Source organism: Toxotes jaculatrix, chromosome 16, assembly GCF_017976425.1.
Source record: "Toxotes jaculatrix isolate fToxJac2 chromosome 16, fToxJac2.pri, whole genome shotgun sequence".
In the NCBI taxonomy this organism is placed as follows: Eukaryota; Metazoa; Chordata; class Actinopteri; family Toxotidae; genus Toxotes; species Toxotes jaculatrix.
In genome coordinates, this window is record NC_054409.1 from 23,674,059 (window position 1) to 23,697,879 (window position 23,821).

The window sequence follows — 23,821 nt, forward strand, 5'->3', positions numbered from 1 at the left end:
CAAACCAGACTTGAAATGTTGTTTTAAGACCCACTTGAGAAATTGTGAACCGTCTCTTTAAGGCCGAATCGACGAATCCAATCTCAGGTGACTTGGGGAGCCGGGATGTACGAGCTCGTGTTTGGGTCCGCGAAGGCGGCATTAGTTCCCAAGGTGACGTCACGCTGTCGGGCTGGGGCTGGGAAAAACATGTAACGGCGAAAGGTTCGGTGAACCGACCCACGACGTCCCGCACCGAGACCCGGTTCGCCGAGAGAGACCGAGTAAGCTTCCGCAGCAACTTTTCCCACCAACGTCTGCTTTTATTCCGCTGTAGCTTCACCTCAGCGGGGCCTTTTTTTAGTCTCCACGCTAACCTCAGTTTGTGCTTTCTCGCTAATCTGTAGCTAGCTAGCTTTGGCATTCCAGCAGGGACACGAAAATATGACCGGGAATAAAGTTTAGGAAGCTATGAAGCGCCGGGACTAGCTGCCAAATGTCCCTGACCACTGTACGCTGGCGGTGTGAAATTAAATGCGATGGACGCTGGTTAGAAGTGTGAGCACCTGAGCTGTCCCACTAGCTCCAGGGATGCTGTAGGTAGAAAGAGAAAGAGCCCAGACACAAGCAGCACGGGCGGGTCTCACCCTCTGTTTGCGGTGGCTCACTCATTTATTCATGGTTGGTGTCTGTGACCTGCTGTGTGAGGCTGGAGACTAAGCAGAGGCAGCGTGAGGTGCTACAGACGCCACAGGGTGAGGTCTGACGGCTCCAGGTGTGCTCCTTGTTTTGGTATAGGCGGGGGGGGGGGGGGGGGGGGGGGGGGGGGGGGGGGGGGGGGGCAGCGTTCAGGCGACATTACTGACAAACCTGGTCCACTGCATAGGATCAGGGCTGGATTACCAACCAGGCAAAGCAGGTAACTGCCCAGGGGGCCCAGACCCCCACGACGGGCAGCCCCCAGAAAATCCTCCTCCACCCTCTGTCTGTCTTGGCTCCTGGTCCTGTAGAAAGACCTGTGTGAAAATCTGAGTTGTTTTAGTTAGAAATGCTGTTAGGCTGCAGCTAACAGTTGTTGCCAAGCGTTTGACAATGTTTTTCCTTGGTCAGGGCCCCTGTCCACCACCTACAGGAAAAAAAATCTGACCTCGGATGTTTGACAAGTGCAATAAATGCCAGGGCATTTGTCCTCGTGGCTCTGGATCAGAGACATTTACAGAGTGAAAGTGCACGTGTGACATGAGGTCACATTACATTTATTGCATGGGCGATAACAAAGATTGGGATGTGACTTGGTGACATGCAGCAGGAGGTGTTGAGGGCAGCTGAGAGAGTGACGTTGGACAAAGGTTTAGTGTTTGGAGGCTTCTCTGAGCAGTGAAGCTGCTCCCACAGAGATACTGATGTATTTATGGACAGGCCACAGGCTTTTCACGTCAAAGTGAAGACAGATCTCTACAAGTAATCAGAAGTTATTATAGATATAAATCTATTAATCATTTGGTCGTCGTCATGCATTTTGATCTATTGAGTGGACATTGTTGTTTGTGCTTCCAGCTCTCTTCCATCATATTGGGACTGTGTGGGGAGGTGGGGAAGGCCTAGTCCCCCCACCTTGATCAGGCCAGACACCCCACACGCTCCTCACCCGCTCCCATGGAGAAACAAGGCACCATGAGCACACCAGGCAAGGCCAGCGGGCTCAAACCCCCCAGTAAAATAGTCCGTCCATCTGGGGTGCCATCAAGGACGTCCCCATCCTCTGGTAAGAACCAAGTGAAGAATGTGATGATTGTTTTAGTTTTCATCATATAAGAACTGAATGAGTCAAACTTAATCTGATATTATCTGATATACTGGATCATCTGCAGTCACACTGCAACAGACTGAAACTGAAAATACAAGAGAACAGTTGCATATAAAAAATGTTAATGACTCTAAAAGCAAAGGGAAAAACATGCAGTTTAAAAACAGTGACACTTCACGCCGTCCTAAACCACAGCGGGGCGTCAAGCTGATTACAAAGTTCATCCTTTCATCACTGCCCTGTTGAAGTGAACTTCGCTGAGACGTGGACTTTATCTTTTCATCTCTGTGTGAAGTGATGAGCAAACGCTTGAATTTTTGCCTGATGGGATCGGTGCTGCTGTGCAGCAAGAGTCAGTGCCTGGGTTTGAGCTCTTTATCTTTTATCAGTAGTTTAGATCAACAACAACTTGTTGCACAGTATCGAAAACTGTCAGGTTCTGTTTTGCATGAAGACAAATTTAAATGCTGAAGCTGTGGAGAAGTTTGGCTTCTTGGCTCTGGCTTCTCAGACGTGAATATTTAGCGTATAACTGGCTTTTAACTGACTTGTATAAGTATTTGAGTGAAAAGAGGTTAATAAAACAAAATGGTGGTTGCAGGTACTGCAAAGCCAGTTCCACCTGAGAAGTCCCTGGGCGGTGTGACCTCCCCAACCCTGGATGGAAGTGCTGACTTTCAGATCGGGGAGAGGGTCTGGGTCAATGGCAACAAGCCCGGCTACGTGCAGTTCATCGGGGGCACGCAGTTTGCTCCCGGGCAGTGGGCGGGCATCGTGCTGGATGAGCCAATCGGGAAGAACGACGGGTCAGTGGCAGGGGTCCGGTACTTCCAGTGTGAGGACGGAAGGGGAATATTTACGCGGCCTTCGAAGCTATCCAGGACGGCACTGCCAGAGAAGGAGGCGAACGGAGGCCAGGCCAGCCCAGCACAAGGAGCCCCTGCAGCAAGCGAGCCCGCACCTGTTGGCACTACCTCAACCGGTAACATCTCGCCACCTCAGCCTGTCACACCTGGCAGATTTACCTGTGAAAATACAGAAAACACAGAGACTTACATTCTGAGCTGTTTGATTTGTGCTTGTTCAGCTCAGGGCACCGGCATAAAGACAAGTGGTGTACTGAACCGAATGCTCACGTCCAGCGAGTCGGTGTCAAACCTGTCAGACACAGAATCCATGAAGAAGAACAGAAGGGAGCTGAGGCTGGGAGACCGTGTGCTGGTAACCCATCAAAACAGAAAACCACTCATTATTCAGGTGGAATAAATGTGGAGATGAAGTCTGAGGAGTGGAATATGAACATTTGTGTAATGTGGGAAATTCAGTCAGACGCCAAACGCACAGAGTGAAGACTTTAATTACAAGTTGAGAAGAGCAAACATGGTAAATCCAACATTATTTAGATTCATTTTTTATGTGTAGGTGGGTGGTACGAAGGCAGGAGTCGTGAGGTTTCTGGGAGAGACAGACTTTGCCAAGGGAGACTGGTGTGGAGTGGAACTAGATGAACCACTTGGCAAGAATGATGGAGCTGTGGCAGGGACCAGGTAAAGCACATGGACAAAGGACACATTTATAATGTTTGTTTTAAGGCAGTGATACAAGAACCTGTAATGAAAATGTTCCTAAAGCAGCAGCTGTCAGCGGTCGGTCTCTGACTGTGTGGTGCAACCTGTCCTCCCCTCAGGTACTTTCAGTGCTTGCCCCGGTTTGGTCTGTTTGCTCCCGTCCATAAGGTGACACGTATCGGCTTCCCGTGCACAACACCGACCAAGGCGAAGAGCTCACGGAGGAGGTCCACCCTCAAGAGGAGCCCCAGCGCTTCATCCATCAGCTCGCTCAGCTCCGCCACCTCCTCCATCAGCGGCAAACCCAGCCGAGCAGGACTGGTGAGACTCACGCTGTGTTGTTGTCCAACACTGCAGGGCTTTATGCTGATTGGTCATGCAGCTCATCCCCAGATTTCTTCGTGAGTCGCTGCTGAATTTGTGTATGTAGAGGATGAAAGAGGTTATTTCCTGAACAAAATTTGAGTTTCCTGTCAAACACAAGGTGGCTTTTTTCCCTCTTTATCCCATTTTACATTTGTTTTAAGACCTGGACACCAGTATCAGGTACATACCTAACGTTAACTGTGAATGCGTTCTGTGATTTTCCAGCTGACGGAGACGTCTGCTCGGTACGCTCGTAAGATTTCTGGCACCACGGCTCTGCAGGAGGCTCTGAAGGAGAAGCAGCAGCACATCGAGCAGCTGCTAGCAGAGAGAGACCTGGAGAGGTGTGAGGTTGCAAAGGCAACCAGCCATGCAGGAGAGGTGCAGCAGGAGCTGGTTCTGCTGAGGAAAGGACGGGATCAGGTGAGATACATGCACACGTGTATGTTTCCTGCAGCTGAACAAGGCCACTGAAAGTCTAATAATCTTTCTGTTTTTGGTCAAGTCTCATTCATTTACCACAATATATCAAGGCTTGAGTTTGTTTGAGTTTGTTTTTTGAGTTATTCTGCTCAGTTTTCAGAAATCACTTAATGCATTTTAGTAAAGTCCCGTTTGTTCTTTCAGAGACCTTTCAGAGGTGCCTATAAAGTTTTATACAAATTGATTGAATTGATTAAGATACCTTTGCTGTCACTGTACAGGTCCCGAGCCTGTTGCTGGGAAGACGACACAAACCACATAACAAAACCTGGATCTATATTGTTGACTGAATTGTCGTATCAGCTGCTGTAATGTCACAGAAAATGTCAGTAAATCACTAAATAAAATAAAACAAATATCAAGATTTCAATTTATGTCAAGCACTTTCTACAAATACAGCTACTCCTCCTCCTGACACCAGAGTCACCACCACTACAAAAATCTGATCTAGTTCGATTTTATATCCTGATAATATCCTGAATTTAGTTTTAAATAAGACGGCTTTGTGTCTGTGTGTGTTTTAGTACGCGATAGAGATGGAGGCAAAGCTCGATCAGCTGCGTTCGCTGGTGGAAGCAGCAGATCGAGACAAAGTGGAGCTGCTCAACCAGCTGGAGGAGGAGAAAAGGTGAGTGGCCTGACAGGGAAGATGTGGCACTGCCTCAGCTGAGGTCTGCATTAAGCCAATATGAGCTGATAAATAATAACATACCACTTACTGCAGTAATAGGACTGTTACAGGGCTTCAGCTCCTCATCAATCTTGGCTTTCTGAGCCTTAATGCACATGTGATTTGCTCCATCTCATACGGTTCATATTTAAGAGCATTCCCAAGTGTGATTCTTTGAAGTTTAATAAATAATGATCCTTCTTAAAAAAAAATCTTTGCACCAGCATCTAATATGTACAGTGGAGTTTTATTATTGTCCCTGTTTGACAGGAAAGTGGAGGATCTGCAGTTTCGTGTGGAAGAGGTGTGCATCACCAAAGGAGACCTGGAGGTAACTCGCGGTTACATAATCTGATTTGCAGTTAAACATATTCTCTCACTCACTCTCCCTCACTGATGCTTTTTTCATGAAAGTTCTGACAAACTAGGCGGGTGATTTATTTTCCACCACCTCAGCCGCTCATCTCTTCTTAAAACGAGCCGTCTGTTACACTAGTTTCCAGTGATCGCCCGAGTTTGAGCTCTTTTACTTGCTCTGTTCTCATTTTGTTAAGAACATTAAGTGTCTTCAAAATGCTAAACGAGGAGCCGCTAATTTACCTTTACTGCTTCACATTTTCCTCCAAAAAAAAAAAAAAAAAAAAGAGCTGATGATTGAGTCGATCGCTCTAAGGTTTTTCCTTTTCCTGCGCTCTTTGAATCATTCATTTACTTTCTTGTTAAGACATGTCTGTCTTCCTGCTCCTTTTATTTATTCATTGGCTCTTAATTCACTCACCCTCCCTCTCAGATTTTTCTACCCATCTGCAGCACTTACATTACCATCCTCTCATCATCTTTTCATCCTCATGCCTGTTCTTGAAAGCTGTTTTTGTCCTCGCCTTCAGTCTTCTCACATGCTTCCCTACTCCTCTGCTTTGTCTGCATCTGTGTCACTCTTGAGAGGAATTACTGCCTGAATCATTCTCCTTCAGGTGCTGGAATACAAGCAAACAAGTGCCAGCAGCAGAGAAGTAAAAGTATCTGAGGGATCTGAGAGTCAGGATGAGATGATCGAAATAATTAGCTGCTGATATTCCTCAGAGCAGAATGAGCAAATCATATTTTCCTTTGTTCTCAACTGGCTGATGTGATCGAAGTCCTGGAAACCATCAGTGCTTTCTTACCAACCTCCTGCTCTTCTCTTTGAAGCCTTGTCTTCTTTCTGTCCGTGGCACAAACTGGCATGTCAGTGTTGCATTGGTGTTTGTTCTCCTTTTTTCTTCCTGCTCTCTCTTACTAACAGACGCAGACCAGGCTGGAGCATGCCCACGTAAAGGAGCTTGAGCAGAGCCTGCTCTTTGAAAAGACCAAAGCTGAAAAACTCCAGAGGGATTTAGAGGACACTAGGGTAATGCTGGCACTCTCAGCCCCACTGCAGGACTGAGTGACGTGCTTTTCCCTGCTAGGTTTACAAATTATATACAGAATATGTTGAAGAACCACAACCTGAGAACCTTATTTATTTATTTTTATTACTTTATTTATCACACGTTGCTTCCAACGTAGCTTAGTTGATGACTTGTCCTGGCACAGGGACATTAACATCTCATTGGCCTCGAGCTTTTCCGATAACCCAGGTCCATCATCCTGAGACGTATGCATGTGTGCATGAGAGTTCTTTTAAAGGACAGAGTTTGGAAATGTCTGTGCCTTTAACGTTGTTGGTCTTAAAGGATAAGGCTGATCCCATGAAAGGACCAACAACGAGTTAGTCTGTCTTTCAACTTTCTGTTGCACTCAGACCCAAAGCCACCGCCTCCTACCTGAGACATAAAACTCTGAAAACACCTCACAGATGTAAATTTATTAAAAGTCTGAGTAATTTCCTAAAACATTCGAGCACTGACTTTTTTTTTTTTAGCCAATGTTACTCAATCAGGAGGAAATAATACATTTGTTGGGAACTATTTTCAGTGGTGGATTAATCCACATCTGCTGTTGTAGTGAGTATTTGTGGCAGCAGGATGGTGTGTGTGGGATTTAATGGAAATAAACTACAGTGTGTGTTCATGGTCACATCTTTTATAACTAAAGTTAAAGCTGAAAACTGTTCCAATTCTGACTCAGGTTGCTAAAGTTGCATCCCACCTAAAGATCACCATAATCAGGTTAAAGCACCTTCTCGTATTTCGTTCACGCTGTACCACCCAGGCCTGTTTCCGCTGCTCTTCTCCTCTGTCAGCCCTCCCGTCTCCTCTTCACCCTCATGCTTCCTTTCTGTATTTTCTGCTGCAGGTGGCCACTGTGTCTGAGCGCTCCAGGATCATGGAGCTGGAGAGGGAGGTGGCGGATCTCCAGCTCAGGCTCCGGGCGTCTCAGCAGAAGGAGGATGCCGTGTCTCTGTCTCAGCAACAGATTAGCAGCCTCAAGGCTCAGGCGCAGTCTCAAGAGAAAAAGGTTTGCGGAAAGTGTCAGAGAATTCCCAGCACAGGTGTTTTTGTTCAGTTGGGCCTGACCCACAACTACACAACTACCTAATGCTTTAACAATGGATTATTTAACTATAGCATAGCATAATTTATAGCATGACAGTAAAACTAAAAGAACTGATGCAGTTTCCATTTCCAGCCCCTCTTTTTAGTCACTTATGTAAATAGCCATATGTCCTTGTTATGTGTGGTTTGTTCAAGCTACCGTGATGATGCATAATTTACGGCTCTGCTCAGATGTACATGTGTATCCTGCGTGTTCTATACTGCGTGTCCCCGACAGATCAGTGAGCTGAGCGTTGACCTGGAGAGCAAACAGAAAGAGCTTCAGTCTGTGCAGCAAGATAAGAGTTCTGTAGAACAGCAGCTGACCGGCCTGGTAAGAAGGGAAGAAACTGAGCACGTTAAAAACACAAGTAAACGGAAAGATGTGAAACGTGTGACATTCAGACACTGGACAGTTCAGGGGACAGGGGACTTCACTGTTATGTGAAGTCCCCTGTCAGACGTAGGCCTCAGTTTTATATGGTGGTCTCAACGCTCAAGTCACTTTTAGAACAAAAATGTACTAACCACAAGAAATAGAACAAAAAAAAAATATTTGAAAGGTTCTTTTTTGGTTTGCAGCATTTAATAGAACAAACAGACCAACGCCGATTCAAAGAGGCTGCGTGTCTCAGGCAGGAGGTCATCATCTTTACCAGCTGATGATCCATTTAGGAGACACTGAAATAAACATATGATGATGTAATATGATGAATATTTTATCTTGTTTTGAAGTTTAGAGCCGGCCAGTCTTAGCTTTCACATCTGAGATGCTGGATCCAGTGGATTTTGGCATTTTTGCTTAAAGAAATGATTAAATAATGAATCGATTTTCTGTCGATCAACAAATCGATTAATACACGAATTGTTTCTGAGCTAGTACAAGTTTCCGTTGTGAAAATTGAGGCTGACGTAAAATTACCAGCAGCACCATTTCTGTGATGAGATGCACGTCTGCGAGGGGATTATCTGTAACTGGAGATTTGCCCAGACTTATTTTTTTTTTCATTGTGAGGTGTTTTGCTCACGGGCATCGTGAAAGTCGCCTCATTAAGAGAGGGAAGAGAAGTATGTTATCCACAAACTTTGCATGTTTTCTGGACCCAGTCATTATTGGCTCAAGGTACAGGAATGTTTCTGTGTGAGCGTTTAGCTCGTAGTAAAGCCGATGTGTCTCCATTTCAGAAACAAAAGCTTGAGGTAGCTGAGGAGGAGAACAAGAGCACAGCAAAGACCATGCAAGGTAAACACATCAGATGTGTCTCTACTGCCTTTATGCTCAGTAGACAGCAGGAGATCTTTGTTTCTTCTGTGGTTATTACACCTGATGTTCCTCTGTGTCCTGACAGAACTGGAGCAGAGTGTGGAGCAGTCAAAGAAAGACTACCAGACCCTGAGAGAGGAGAGCCAGTGCAGAGAGAGAGAGCTGACTGACCAGCTGATGCAGGTACATTTACATGTAGTTACTCAGGTGCTGTACTTTGAGCTTCCTTTACTCCTGTTGCCAGTAATCAAAATAGTCTATATAATGTTTTTTTACATTGTTGTTTTGGCACTTTTAGTACTTGTTTCACCACTGCACGTTGAGAGTTTTCAGTGTGTGTAGTAAAGTAATCTGATGGTGTAACAGCACAGTAGCTGATGCCGGTGCAGCACACACAAACAATCCTTATTGTTGTGCTTACACTGTGCACAAACAGCCTGAGAGCTCATGTTGCTTCTCGTGTCCCGGCTCCGACGGCGGCTCGAACGATGCCGTTTGTAGACGATGAATCAGCGTGATGGCATTTGCTGATTCCAAAAAAGATAGCTCAGTCTGTTTCAGGCTGTCCGTCCACAGATCTGAGCGGATTTATTTGCGGTTTTCTGGAAAGGAAATGGGAAAATTATTGTGCTGAAAATGTCAGAACTAAATTTGAACATTTCTGAGGCCCTTAATAATCTTTCCTGAAGTAATCCTCCGTCTCCAGTGTACTTCCATTCTCGCTCTCGCTCCAGAGCTGACTTTGGCCTCAGGCTAATTTGATGTTGTTAAAACATTACTAACACACACATGCACACATTAATCTCATTCCCATTTGGATTTAATAAGACGCAGACGACCAGTCTTCTTCTTTTTTTTATTCCAGTTTTACAGTTTTACAAAGTCTTATCAGCTGTGGATGAAGTGTTGTACTTACACTGCTGCCACAGTGAGAGGATTGTATCATTGGATTGAACAGTTTAATCATCCTTAGATTCATGTAATTAACAATATGACAAAGAAAAGATCAACGAAAAGTCAGCGACAACAAGGTCTTGTATCAAAGGGTTTGTTCTTTAAATACTGTTTCTGTGCCTTTAGACTATTTCAAATCACAGCTCCGGCAGCTCCAGCAGCGCATTTAGTATTTATGCTCTTACATTTCTCATAGTGTTTTTGCAAACGTCAGACGTTTTGGCAGCAGGTGCATAAAGAGAGTAGTAAACAACAGAGAGAGAGAGGACTGATGCATTCACGGCAGGTTGGTACGGGCTAAAAGCTCAGATAGTGGATTTCAGCAGCAGCGAATGCACGCCTGCCGCTCTGTGTGCTGCTTTTATTTTTCTCTAAAAAGACCTTAGGAGATTATGTTTTGTCCTTTTTCCCTAAAGCCAGAGTTTTCATACTTCTGCTCTCGCTTCATAGAGCTCATTACAAATGGATGTAAAAGTGAAACAGCTGAACAATCTTGAGGCTGAGTCGGTGAAGAGCCACCTTTCCTTTTTTAGCTAAGATTGATATGACCTCTGCTGTTTCCGGTCTATAAATGGAAAACTGTTTTTGGAGTGCTGAAGTTGTCCTGTTTCACTTGGGCCTGAACTCCAGAGCAATTTAGATGATTTATGTTTTTCTGCTCCGTCGTACTTACAGGACTTCAAATTAATGCTAATTTTGCTCCGTGTCTGCTGGATATGGAAACAAGCAGCTGCTTGCTAATGAGTTATCCATATCAACGATATATATACATACATTTATTAATAAATGTCTTTATAAACGTTCACGTTCTACATGAAGCTAAAGTTTATTAAATCCTTATGTTTTCCAGGCCACAGAGAAGTCAGAGAGGGCGGCCCAGTCAGCCGAGCAGCTGACCAATGAGAATAAGACACTGGAGACACAGGTGAGCAGAAAGCTCTAACAATGACTGCGTAGCTGAATATTTATCTTCAGGAGACTGTGAATTTGTTCCTTGGTCTCTTCTCTGAGAAGAAGACAGTTGACAGTCATTAAGCTCCAGCCCGTAAACTCAGCTACACACTGAATGCTACAGTCAGTGTCTCTCGCTGTCTCTTCCCTCTGAACCTCCACGTCTCACCCACTCCGACTTCCATCTGTAACTTGTTATTTTTGTCATGTCATTCTCTGCCCGTGCTGTTCCTCTAACCATCATTCAGTCTGTGGCTCTCTGGTGCCCTCTTGCTCGTCTGCTTTTCATTCACGTCCTCTCGGTGTCATCGCTCTGACTCCAGCTGCCTCTGTGCTCCAGATGTTCAGGGCAGGAGAAAGGGAGTGAACGTAAAAACATGCTTTCCGTTTGGCGGTGTTTATATTCGTCGTTCTGTGGCATAAACGTTTTTCACGCACCATATTTCAGCCCCGCGGCTGTACCCAACCTGATGTTCTTGGTCATAACTTAAGGAGGAACATTTTCTTTCTTTTCCAAATCATTCACAGGCAGGTTTTTAAAATGATCAATAAATGTGTTAAAAATCCAGGAAGACATGTTGAGCTTCATCTGGATCCTTCGCCCGCCTCTTATGGGCGGCCCCTTTCTCCACAATATAGTTTTGATTCCAGTGAATTTAACTTGATATTGATTATTAAAGACCTGGTGTGATGCTACAGACTGGAATATTTAAAATCACTGAACAGAATCAGTGTGCATCAAGAAAGCAGCAGCGTGAGGTGACGGTCATCAAAAATGAAAAATGTTTTTGCAGCTCCAACAGAGAGAACAGGAACTGACACACACACACATCATCATCATCATCATCATCATCACACACACACACACACACACACACACACGTTGTAGAGCAATTATTCAGCAGAGATGCTCTTACATCTGCCTCGGCTCTCCACTCACCCATGATGCTGTATGTTGTGATGTAATCCTGCACATGTCGGAGTGAGCTGCTGTGTGTGTGTGTGTGTGATGATGATGATGATGATGATGATGATGATGTGTAGCTGGACAGAACATTGCTTTAGTTAAGGGACGTTTGACTTGAGGTCGACCTCTTTTGTCTTTGTTATTATTGTTTGGTCATTTTTAATCCGTCTTGTCTCTGAAACCACAGGGTTTGTGTCGTTTTTTTAAGCTAAAATGGCAAAAAATGCCTAAATCTGCCTAAATTTTTAGAGCTGCAGTGATTAGTTGATTAATCAGTTAGTTGCCTGACGGAAAATTATAACTATTTTTTATAATTGTTTAATTGTTTGTGTTATTTAAGCAAAAATGCCCAAAATTCTCAGATTCTGATTCTAATTCTCCTGTTTTGGTACTGAAGCTTTGGACTTTGGGAGACAGATGTAAACATGTCGTGTTTATATTCATGATTCCATGAACGCGTTTGGTTGGTTTGGCCTCTGCGTTGTGGTTATCTGCTCGAGCAGACGATTGTGTAAATTATCATTATTTGCAGATGTAGTTGGCTCGTCTGTGCACAACTGCTTCAACACAGTTTGACGACAGTGCAGGAGAATATAGTATGAGTGGCTGGTTGTTTTTATCTGACCTTGTAATGTAAAAGCAAAGCAGCCGGCTCGCAGTTATCAGCTGATTCTTCTGTTGTGTGATTCACGATGAATGAGAGGTGAAGCTTTTAGAGGAGTGTTTGTACATATGGTGTCGGAGAGAAACAAGACTGTGAGCAGCAGAGCGGTGTGGGGGGGAGTCGGGGGAGGAGCTTATTCAGGCTTACATAATGGAAGTGCTCGGCTTCGTTGACCCGACTGTGAGAGAGAGAGAGGGAGAGGGAGGCTGCTCAGGCGACACGCTCTCCATTTCCCTCTCACACTTGTGCACGGCGGGGACGAGAGCTGATGGTTTATTGATGCCCAGCTTGTGTTAGTCTGTGCATGTTACACTGTAGTTAGGGGGCAGAGAGCGGAGGCGTAGCAACAACACCGCTGCGTTTAGCAGGTGAACATCAGGCTGACATCTGGCAGGGGTGAGCTGTGCGTAGACATGGACATAGCTGCTCTGCACCAGGGTTACTCCAGCAACATCTACTCGCCTCACTACCAGGTAGGACTGTCTGTCTTTAGCACGGGATTCAAACTCTACTATCAGCCAGTGAAGGAACATGTTAATGGCTCTGTCATCAGAAGGAGGTGGAAAACAGTTGTATAGGTTCTTTTCTTTGTCCCGTTCCTCTCAGTGTAATTGGCTCTGTTTAGATATTGTTGTCCTTGGTGTTGATGTGAGATTTCTGGTCGTAGCCTGTGACTCTCACCGAGTGTTTAGTCCACGTGCATTCTGCATGTTTGTGTTTATTTGTACATTTCAGCTGACACCAGATCTCCTGTGTATCTGGTTCTGCTTGTTTGCGTGTATTTGTGTATGTCTGTGTTGTAGCCTGCTCAGCGGTCTGGATCTCACTTTGTCTGAGGTGCAGATAAATACGGAGGTGTTACAAAGTCAGAAACTCACGTGCGACGCATCTGAAACACAGCTGATGACACACTTAACGATGTGTTAACACAAACATGCTGCAGACGGCCCACAGCGCGAATCATTGCACACGAGTTTCTTTATTTTTCATTTAATCTGATGCCAGCTGCGGCAGAAGCATTGATTTCAAAGTCATAGTTGTTAATTAATTATTGAGCACTGCTCTTTTACAGCCGCTGGTGTGACAGCGCTGCACGTGTCTGAGGAGCAGTTTGAAGTGTCGGACCATGATCCGAGACATTTGACTCAGATGACAAACCAAAACTTTGCTGGAGGTGAAGTCGGAGGAACCGATGTCTCTGGGGCTTTTATTTTTAGCTTCACGTGGATTTAACCCATACAGCTGTCTGCCGACTCATCAGGATATCTAGGCATTGTGCTTTTAAGTATTACCTGTCGTTAGGGTCAGTGGCCCAGAATTTATCTCGTCTGAGAACAGCTTTTCCTTGGATGCAAATGCTTTTTTGGGGAAGTTGTATGAATGTTTGTGGTGTGTAGTAAAGCTGAAACGATTACTTGAAATCAGGGAGAGAGAAGCAACAAAGGTCCTCGAAACATTCACTGGTTGCAGCTTCTGTAATTTGCCATGAGCCTGTAACTGAGATCACTGCAGCACGTTTGATGAGCTTTCACAGGGTCTCGCTCTCCTGATGACTTTAATTTTTCCTGTCGCCTTTCATCTTCACACAAAAGTCAAATTTCACTCTGAGCTGATTAAAAAAAAGAAGAAGCAGGTCGACCCCTGGAGAACCACTTTAAAATAGAAGAACGTCACTGTGGCCTGTATCTAAATTGCAGGGGGACTTTGGAGCTCACTGAAAAACAATAGATAATAATTATTGTAATTATTACAAGGGTGGGGGTGAAACAATACCCGCACACGGCTCCAGGCGGGATTAAAATCACTGACTAGAACAGGTCATGTTAAAATTACCCGTCCTCCACTGAAGAAATAAATCCAGTTCGACTGATGCTGAAGTTTTTGCTGTGAATATATTACTGAGATGACCTGGTATGCACGTATTCTTTCAGGCCCTGTGTCGTTTCATCCATCTGTATCTGTTCTTCTCCAGCTTGAGGCTTTGAAGCAGCAGAACTCGAAATACCAGGAGGAGCTGAGTCTGACGAAGGAGCGGAGCAGCTCAGAAAACCAGCGCATCGGCGTCCTCTGCAAGGAAATGTGAGTACTCAGGATAACTAATGTGCTTTTTCCTGGCTCCTGTCTCCAGTAAAGGTGACCCCAGCCAGCCAGTTCATTAGACTGGTGTGGTAAATTTGTCCTGGGGGGGCCGTTGGGGGTGGGGTGATGATTAAAAATCCAGACTAACACACTCCAGAAAGGACCGTGTGCAAATGTGCCTCGATGTAATTACATGTAGACGATATAAACAGAAAAATGGTCTAAATATCAAATGTTTTATTCATGTGGCTCCATCTCCAAAGGATTGTCACATATAGTTTGTATAGAAATAAATGAAAACAAACTTCTAAAACACAGCAGCATTATGTATTTAGTTATTTATTTATTTTGTGAAATGGAAACGAGAGGTGTATCACACAAAAATACTAAACATATTTTTTTAACATTCCAAGGAAATCATTATCTCTGAGTCGTGAATCAGTGAATAAACATCTATAAATCCGCGTAGGAATCATGGAAAACAGAGGCTCCTTATATCTGCAGATCTTTTCCTGAGAATCTTCAGTATTAAAATAATCCCGTCAGATCTGTCCATCCGTGGACACGCTGCAAACAAAGCAAAACCTCCAGGCTAAAGCATGAAAAATCTGTAAATATCGCAAAGTAATTGTAAAGCATCCGTAAATATGCGCAAGGATCACGTGGGCGGATAGGAGTAAACATAATAAAGACTGCTTCCGTTGTTTTCACAGGTTTGTCTTGGAAATAAAGTCTTTCAGTAATAAAACATGACTCAGCAGCAGATCTGTGACTGATCGCTCGCTGAGACACGATGTTTTTGATGCAGGGTAAAAATATTCCGTCTTCTATCGGCATGTTTTTACCTTGCTTTGTTGTGTTCGTGGCGGATCTCCAGCCGGATGTCGGGGTCTATTTATAGACCTCGTGTGTGTAGCTGTTGTGTGTCTGTGCGCGTGTATATGTGGAGGTATGTGGTGTGTTTCCACGCGTGTGTTCGTGAGTTTTTACGTCGTGCTGCCACACCTCCCCCTGAGTCATCAAAGCCGTGACGTCGGAGCTCCAGATGGATCTAACTGGCTGAATTATAGTCATCAGCATGCAGCATCCTGTAGGAGGAGCGGCAGATGGAGACGGACATGTCAACAAATGTCCTCAGTCATAGTGAAATAAAAGCAGCTTCATGCTCCTTAAGGAGCTGCGCTCTGTCTGCTTTTCTATGTTGAGCCTAAATAATGATAAAAATCAACTGGCTGTAGATGGAGGAGTCCTGTTAAACACCTTGGTGGCTTGGTCACATTTTCCCACCCTCCACCTCCATCCTGTCTTTCCCCAACAATGCGTTCCTCCATCCTCTCTGAGGCACGTCCTTCCTCAGTCTGCTGCTGTTATGTAATCGCTTCGTCTCTCCTCCTAGGACCGCCTGGCTCCAACATGGCCACCTCTCTCACTATGACATCAGAGTGTGTGTGCTTCTGTGTGTGTGTTTGTTTGTGTGGTATCAATGTGGCTCTTGTGGCGTCTGACAGAACAGCTGTGAGCGCCACAGCTCAGGATTTGTCTTTCTGTGTTTTGCTGTTACTGTATTTCAGATATTGTTCGGTTTGTCTGTGAAAACCAATCGAATTCGAATCATTAGAAAAATACGTTCAGAACTCATTTGTTGCTGTGAACATTGAAAGGCCATAGAGCTCCATTGTTTCCAGAAACTATTAAAAACACATCAGTGATCCGCAGGGTGACATGTTCCTACATCACCATCGACACACACGCTAACACACACACCGTCCTGCTGCCCCCAATACTCACAGGAGTGCCAAATGTGGATTAATCCGCCGCTGAAAATAGTCCCCAACAAATGAACAATGTCCTCCTGTTTGTTTGATTAAAAACTACCTCCCTGTTGTGTTAGAGTGCAGGATACTATAGAGCCGTGGTGAATGTAATTTATACATCAGGCGGATAAATGTTTCACCCAGATGGTGCTCAGACCGGAGCTGTTAGTCACACATAGCTTCACAAAACCTAAGACTGACCCACAATTTCTCCAGCAAATCATTTTGGTTCCAGCTTCCAAAAATATCCAGATTCATAAATTCCCAGACAACGCTGTCTGATTCTGTCGGACTTTGATCACATGCACAGATTACCAGCTTTATCAGCGTTACAATATCCGGATTGAGTTTTTGATTTATGGATGTATGAATACTGAATATGTTAGTGCTGAGGAGTAAATAAACCGCTGTGGGTTTCAGGCATCAGCTCGTGCAGTAGTGAACAGGAGCAGCAGAGACAAACAGATGGCTTTTTGAATGATGAGAATTAGTCTGTAGATCACAGAGTATCATTGTGAATATGAGTGTGGTGCATTCAGTACGTTTACTGGTACAGCTGAATAAACTCAAACTGATTTTGCCTTTGAATTGTCAGAAAATACAATAAAATAAAAACAAAGGAAAGAGAAGAAAGTCTTCAGACCTCAGCAGCTTATATTTGGATCAAACATTAACTGTACAGAACCAAGCGACATGTCTGTGATGTATAACAGATGTGGACGTGGTTAACATCTGGCACCAGACTTAGATTTAAGCATATAGCAGCAATCGTGACACAGATATCACAGAAACCTGAATGCAGCAGTGCAGCACTGTAAGTGTGTCACCTGTCCTCTCTGTCTTTGTCTCAGTGAGGAGCTGAAGCTGGCCTCCCAGAAGTCCCAGCATCTCGAGGAGGTACGGTCCCTTCACGGTTTCATATTATGTAAAGCACTCGTTCATCCTGTTATAGATCAGGGTTGGTTAGAGCAGAAACGGTGATTTGATTTATAGGTTTTGTCACAGTGAGGATCGACTCCCTGCTGTGACTTAAAGCTCAGACGGGCTTAGCGTCTAATTTAATGCCTCTATATTTGTGTGTTTGCCTCTCAGCACAATGAGGATCGCAACAGCCAACAACCGGACATGAAGACCAGGTAAGAGCCTGAGAAACATGCTCTTTACATGTATGCTACTCGTGTTTCAGGCATGTTTGGGCTTTTAAACATGTGCTCGTGTAGTTTTCTGAACAGCAGGATTAATCGTATCGATGGGACATTTAGAGGCACACGTTTAAAATGTGGTTTTAGTTTCTACATCTATTCATCGTGTTGTTGTTTGGTCTTATTTTCAAACCCTTTCTAAAAACAAGATGCTGTGAATATCACTTCACTGCCTCACGTCTCAGTTTAGTAATCTGGATTAAAACATCTCATCACTTCTATAGAGCAGCGACTGAAGTTGAGAGTGAGGGTTAAATAAAGTGGGGATGATGGACGGCTAAGGAAGGATGACAGTCGCGGATCAAAGACATGTATGTGGCTTAAGATGGAAACGACAGAAGTGGAGGCAGAGGGACGTGGAGAGCAGCTGACAGCTCTGTGGTTTTGGCCGAAAGGGAAATGAAGAGGTGTCGTGCAAGTAAAATAACAGACGAGGAGGGAGAGTGTGTGTTAGCAGGAGATCATTAACAAAGAGAGGAGATGTGATTCAGTGGAACGACCTGCTTCACATCCCGTTTCATTGATCAGGAAGGCTGTGGCAGAGGTGCTGTGGGGGCGTCAGACACACACAGACACAACGAGGTGGATTCTTAGATGTGAATATGATGGGGACTGTCAGTCTGTGCGTCATTTGGATGGCAGGTGTCCATCATGCTGCTGTGGTCAAAGATGTCCTCCTGTTTGAGTTTGTCAACACACAGCGTCCTCACCCAATCTCCACATTATTCCACAGAGAAACCATCTCTAATCAGGAAACCACTGGCACCTTAATCTCAGACAAAGATCGGGAACTGGAAACTCTGAGGAGTGAGGTACTCACACAGACGTTCACTCTGTCTTCTCATCTCTTGGACTGTCTCCCTCTGTGCTGTGTGATCGGAGCTGGATGAGGGATTTACCTGTTTGCTCTGTCGCTGCAGATCGCGGTTCTGCGAGGAGAAAACGCCGTGGCCAAGACCCTGCAGTCGGCCGTGGAGACGTTGGAGAGAGACAAAGCTCAGCTGCAGAGCCGTGTTTACAGTCTAGAGCAAAGGCTCATGGGAACGCAGGCTTCAGAGGGAGAAGACAGGGAAGCTCCACCGTCAGGTGAGGAGACATTGATTTTTAGAGCATCCGCACGGCTCGAGCGAGGAGCTATTTGTTGTTTTCGAGCTGTTTTCTGATTCACGGCGTGTTTCTGCAGGCGATGCAGCTCTGGAGCAGCTGAGGGAAGAAAAGGAGTTTGCTGAGGGACAGGTGAGACTGTCCAGATTCTTCCCAAGACATGTTTTATGGTGCTGTCAAATCGGTTCATGTTCAGGGTTTTCAGTTCTCATCTGTGCCCACGTGAAGGTGATCTGTGCCTCAACTGTCTCCATCAGATCAACTTCCTGAACAGCGTGATTGTGGACCTGCAGCGGAAAAACGAGGAGCTGAAGATCAAACTGAAGAAACTCGCTCTGTCTGAGTTCAACGGTAACGACGGGACTGATGGGTAAGAAATATAAAATTGAATACATTTGGCTTAGATACATTCGGTAGATTAATCAATAATGAAAGCTGAAGTTATCTTTTCTAAAATTCTAACATGCATCTTTGTCGTGTAGTTTTGATGAACGTGTTTCGAAGCGGGAAAAGAAGGCGACCCCCCGTCTGTTCTGCGACATCTGCGACTGCTTTGACCTCCACGACACCGAGGACTGCCCCACTCAGGCCCAGAGCCCCGACTCTGTCCCTCACACCACCTATCACGGCAACCCGGCCGACGAGAGGCCCTACTGCGACATATGCGAGGCCTTCGGACACGCCACAGAGTCCTGCAACGATGATCAGACCTTCTAGAGGCTCCAGAAACTCTGTCCCTGCATTTTAATTCCTTCCCTCTCCTCTTTCTTCTTCCCCTTGAGCACTGCTCACCTTTTACTGTCCTGCTACTTCTCCCTCCGTCCAGCCCGACATGCCTGCAGAGTTTTCCATAATGTATTTTTATACTGTATTTATGCATATCTCTGGTAGCCACTGTCCTGATCTAAATCCTTGACCCCGCAGCTCTTTTCTCTGAAGATAAACTGTTCTGTGATGCAGAATGCTCGTCCAAATATGCTGTTTTGGTGCAATATCGATGTTTATAACAAAAGGAATCCGTCCTCTGCACTTGTCGTTTTTACCGTGTTGTTTTGCATTTAAGGATGTTTTCTAAAATAAGCAAAATGTTCGGGGCTTTATCGAATCCTGAAAAAAGGGATGCAGCTCAGTTAAGCACAGTTAAAACTGAAGGGAAAATGAAGTTCGTCTCTGACTTTACATTCCTGTCCTCTGTTTCACATTCCTCCGTCTGAGCGGCTCTGAACCGATCAGAGTGATACTGCCACGTCAGACATTTCACTCATCTTTTGTGTTTACTAATATTTTACAAAGCCGACTTATAACGGAGTATTAGGGCCACGATTTTAACATTTGGAGAATAGATTCCTGATTTTATGAGAAAAACTCAATATTCTGACCAAAACAAAAAATATATATATTTTGAAAAAAGAAGTTGAGATATTTTGAAGAAAAAGATGTTTAATTATGAGAATACTACAATTTAATTCTCATAACAGAACAACTCTCTAAATATTTTAACTTTATTCTTGTAATTTTTTGGGGGAAATATCACAGCTTTATACTTTCTATATTACATATTATTATATGTATATTAGATGTTTTCTCCAAATATTATGACTAAACATTTTGACTTTTTGTAATGGCCCTAATTCTTCGTCTACCACCTTCATGTTAACTGATGGAAAACTAACAATAACGATGTAACATGAGCAAAGTTCAGTCTTTACCTTGGAAATCGTAGTTTCCATGGTTACTTGTTTTTTTCCAGAGCTTTCAACTCCTCTTATTCCCATGTTCACAGACACACTAAACAGAGTTTACGCCATCTGTTGATGAAGACCATGAGAAGCAAATGAAGGCTTCAGAAAAAACTAGTAAGTGGACGTTGAGTTAAAGGGCCCCCCTGCAGGTTGTACACATACAGGTCAGTTTATTTGTTTACTTGCTCACTTTTATCGTCTGAAGTGGCTGTACAACATTTTTGTGTTTGCAGTCGTATCACACAGCACACAGCTTCAGAACTTTTGGTGGTGGGATTGTTTTGTCAGCGACTGTTTCCAAGGTGACGAATGAACTTTCTGTTGAACAGTTTTGTGTATTTACCTTCACAGGTCAGCAGACAGGTTAATCTCCACTGAGAGTCACTGAGGATTTGTTGTAGTTACTAATGAAGTTGTTGCGTTTCGTTATTTATTGTCTAATCTTTCGCTAACCAGTCATGTTCCTACAGGGAAATAAGCTAGCACTGATTAAAGGTGTATAGTCTGCACTAGGATTACTGTAGTACAGGTGGACGTTTGAAATGCATCTGCCTCATGTTACAGGAACTCACCCATAGAAGCTTCTGCTCACTTAGATTTGCACTGTCCACTTTAAAGATTCAAAAGGAACACACGGCGCTTTAATGTTACGATGCTAACGTTATTTAAAAGGTCAGCGCAGATTATTCAGCCTGCCCCCTTTTCAGCTGACTTTTGACATTTTGGGAAAGAATCTTACTCACTTTTTACATGAGAAGTTTTTTTTTACAAGTTACATTAAAAAAAATCGATTCCACTTTCACATCTGGGTTGTGAATGTGAGGCTACAGCAGGTTAGCTTAGCTTAGCACAAAGCCTGGACACGGGGGAAACGGCTGGTCTGACTCTGTGTCATAAAACACTTTTACACTATGAGTTTTGTACAGATCAAACCAACAAAACATTATAGGCCTGTTTACTGAAGACGACAAAAAAAAAAAAAAAGTTAAAAAACAAACAAACTGGGGCTGCAGAGTTAGAAAGAAGTTTACTGGACCTCTGTAACCTGCTCCTCATCTCTCACTGAGGACAGAGGCTCCAGGCTACATTAGCTGCATTAGCATAGCACAACTGAATCTCTGACCAAACTGTTCACTGTCGATTTGCATTGTGGGTAATATAGGCGCCAGGTTTAGACAGGGAAGAAGAATGTGTGGAATAAAAAAGACGACACTTCTGGTTCGGTTGCATGGATTTCGATGGTTTCTGTTTTAAACTGCTCGTCGTGAGTCCAACCGTGTGTCTCTGAGCTCAGAGCTAAAATCAGTGGGGTCGTCTTTTAACCAGCAGATGTGAGAATGGTTTCAGTTTTTGTCATGTGACTCTCCACCAGAAAGCAAATGAGCACATTTCCCAAAATGTCGAACTATTCCTTTAAATCACCCCTGTATAAAAACGTATTTGACTTGTTCTTAAGCACAATTTTGGATCATATTGAATCTTCCAGTGTAACAGTGTATAATACATGACGTGACTAACCATTGACACTAGTCTTTGTAAATACTAATCAGAAGCTTCCTTCTGATAAATGTGTACACGGTGCCATGGAACAGAAGAGAGCTTTTATGTGTACTACATTTTATTTTTCTGCCCTGTTGATAAGATCCACGTTGTATAAGGAGGTTTCTGCTCCAGGGGAAAAAAAACAAAGCCTGTTTGTATAAACTTTAAAACATTGTGTACTTTATAAGTGAAATGTCTAATTATTAGTGTAATGTTTTATATATGTAACAATTTCAGGCACCATCTATAAATGGTTTCCAAATGTTCAGACCATTTTACAGATGTTGATGTGGTGTAAAACGTCACTGTTTTCTATGTACTGTATATTCCTGAACAGTCCAATAGAAATACTAAGAAAAAAAAAAGCTTCTCTGTTCGTGTTTGTTCAGCCCAGCAGCAGCTGAGGTTTGTGCCTCGCAGCAGACGATGCTACTGCCTCTCAAACAGCATTAAAACCCACTTTCTCACAGGGCCATATAGATTATCTGCTGCACTGCTCATTACAGTTTCATCCCCAGATCCACTTACTCCTGAGAGGTTCAGGCAGCACAAAGAGCCTGCTCCATTTTTCATGAGCATTTTTTTTTTAACATAAAAGCAGCTGAGCAGATCCAGGCTTTTTGTGAATGAGCCCAGCAAACTGATCCGGCTCTGATCTCTTTGATAAAGACGACATAATGAGACAAAGTTGAGTTGCTGCTTGATTTAAAGCACAGAACCTGAGACAGACAGAGAAGACGCTGAAGATCCTGCAGTTCAGGGGAAAGTTGAGGGAAACTTCACTGACAGTTCTGAGCAGCTGATGATCGGTTTGTTTTGCTTCTCTTACTGTTGTGAAACATGTTGATTTCTACCAACAGCATTTTAATCAGATATCTGTCACTGCTCTTCTCACTTTCTTCAGAGAAATGACAAAGTTCCAGAGAACTCATGGGGACTCTATAACCCAGTATTTGCCTATGTTACATATGTTTTTGCCAAATATCTTTTCTGTAATAAGTTGAAAGTATCTGCAGAATTCTCGTGTCCCCAAATCATATTTGCATCTTAGAATTAGGAAACTCTCCAGCTCTCTGACTTTGTGGAATAACAGCTTAAACATTTTATAAATATGAATCAGTGCAATGAAACAGTGGTATTATTTCTGTTATTTATTTTTTACCATCGTCATTATCATGAGGCAGGCAGCTCTGGCTGGTGCAGCACTGGAGGTTAACCAGGATCCCTGGAGACGTCTCTTCTCCGGAGGCAGAGCTGCTGAAATGCCTCCTCTGGGCTGTTGATTGTCCAGGAGAAGTTCACGAAGACATGGCCGTCCAGAAACCTGGTCCATCTCTGGTCCACTGATGAAGATGGGAGTTTTGTTTCTTTCTGTTACTTTTAATTAATTTAATTTTTCTAATTTTGAAACTTTTCTTTAATTTTTGTAAATTTAACTTTAATTTTCTTTTTCATGTTTTATTTTTTAAAACAAAAAGTTTTTTGTTTGTTTTTTGTTGTTGTCTTTATTGTTTGTAATTTTCTTTTTTTTGTTTTTTTTTAAGGGTTGGAGGATGAAATTTCAGGAGTCTTCAGTGTCAGAATATGAGCCAGGAGACTGCAACGCCTTTAGCTTCAGAAGAAAAAGCTGACGTGCAGGAAGAAGCGAAGGGGCAAGAAAACAGTTCAGGTAAATCCTCAGGTGACTGAGGACCATGAGGCAGGGCTGCGTCGTGGGTGGTGTCAGGGTGATGTCAGGGGAAGAAACTGCTGACATCTACTGGAGACAAAGCAAAGTCAGACTCATTACATGTTCATGATGATATTAAGTTAATGTCAGTTAACATGTCGATGGACTCAGGAGCAAAATGCTGGATTCTCTCTGGACTGTGTAGATTCGCCTTATTTCATCAGCGCTGCCTGATGTGAACCAGAGGGAGGTTTGCTCTGAAAGCGTCAGCAGGTCCCTCCCTCTGTGCCGATCTTCACCTGTTGCTGCTCTGAACAGTGTGTGCAGATGTTCCATTACGATTTCACTCTGTTTAAATGAACAAACCTTAAAACCGGCTGTTTACTCCTTTATATTTTTAACGTCTGTTTCTTTAATTCACAGTTTTATATTCAAAGAAAGAACAAATGGTGAAAACATTGCTCATCATGAAGCTTCAGT

At 43.8% G+C, this 23,821-nt stretch overlaps 1 protein-coding gene across 2 annotated transcripts; it reads left to right on the top strand.

Moving 5' to 3' along the window:
• The first annotated feature begins 153 nt into the window (after nucleotides 1-153).
• On the top strand, nucleotides 154-21,145 carry clip1b (CAP-GLY domain containing linker protein 1b). 2 transcript variants are annotated; one of them, XM_041059158.1, is made up of 23 exons: nucleotides 154-263; nucleotides 1,537-1,744; nucleotides 2,388-2,768; nucleotides 2,874-3,007; nucleotides 3,209-3,333; nucleotides 3,474-3,675; nucleotides 3,946-4,143; nucleotides 4,728-4,831; nucleotides 5,144-5,204; nucleotides 6,159-6,263; nucleotides 7,151-7,312; nucleotides 7,628-7,723; nucleotides 8,575-8,632; nucleotides 8,739-8,836; nucleotides 10,458-10,532; nucleotides 14,162-14,268; nucleotides 16,934-16,979; nucleotides 17,175-17,218; nucleotides 18,018-18,096; nucleotides 18,205-18,370; nucleotides 18,468-18,520; nucleotides 18,646-18,758; nucleotides 18,871-21,145. In XM_041059158.1, exons 2-23 carry the CDS (start codon nucleotides 1,636-1,638, stop codon nucleotides 19,103-19,105), a joined length of 2,751 nt encoding a protein of 916 aa, XP_040915092.1. In that variant the 5' UTR covers nucleotides 154-263; nucleotides 1,537-1,635; the 3' UTR covers nucleotides 19,106-21,145. The 2 variants fall into 2 exon arrangements, with proteins under 2 accessions (XP_040915092.1, XP_040915093.1); XM_041059159.1 differs by lacking the exon at nucleotides 6,159-6,263.
• Nucleotides 21,146-23,821: the final 2,676 nt, after the last annotated feature.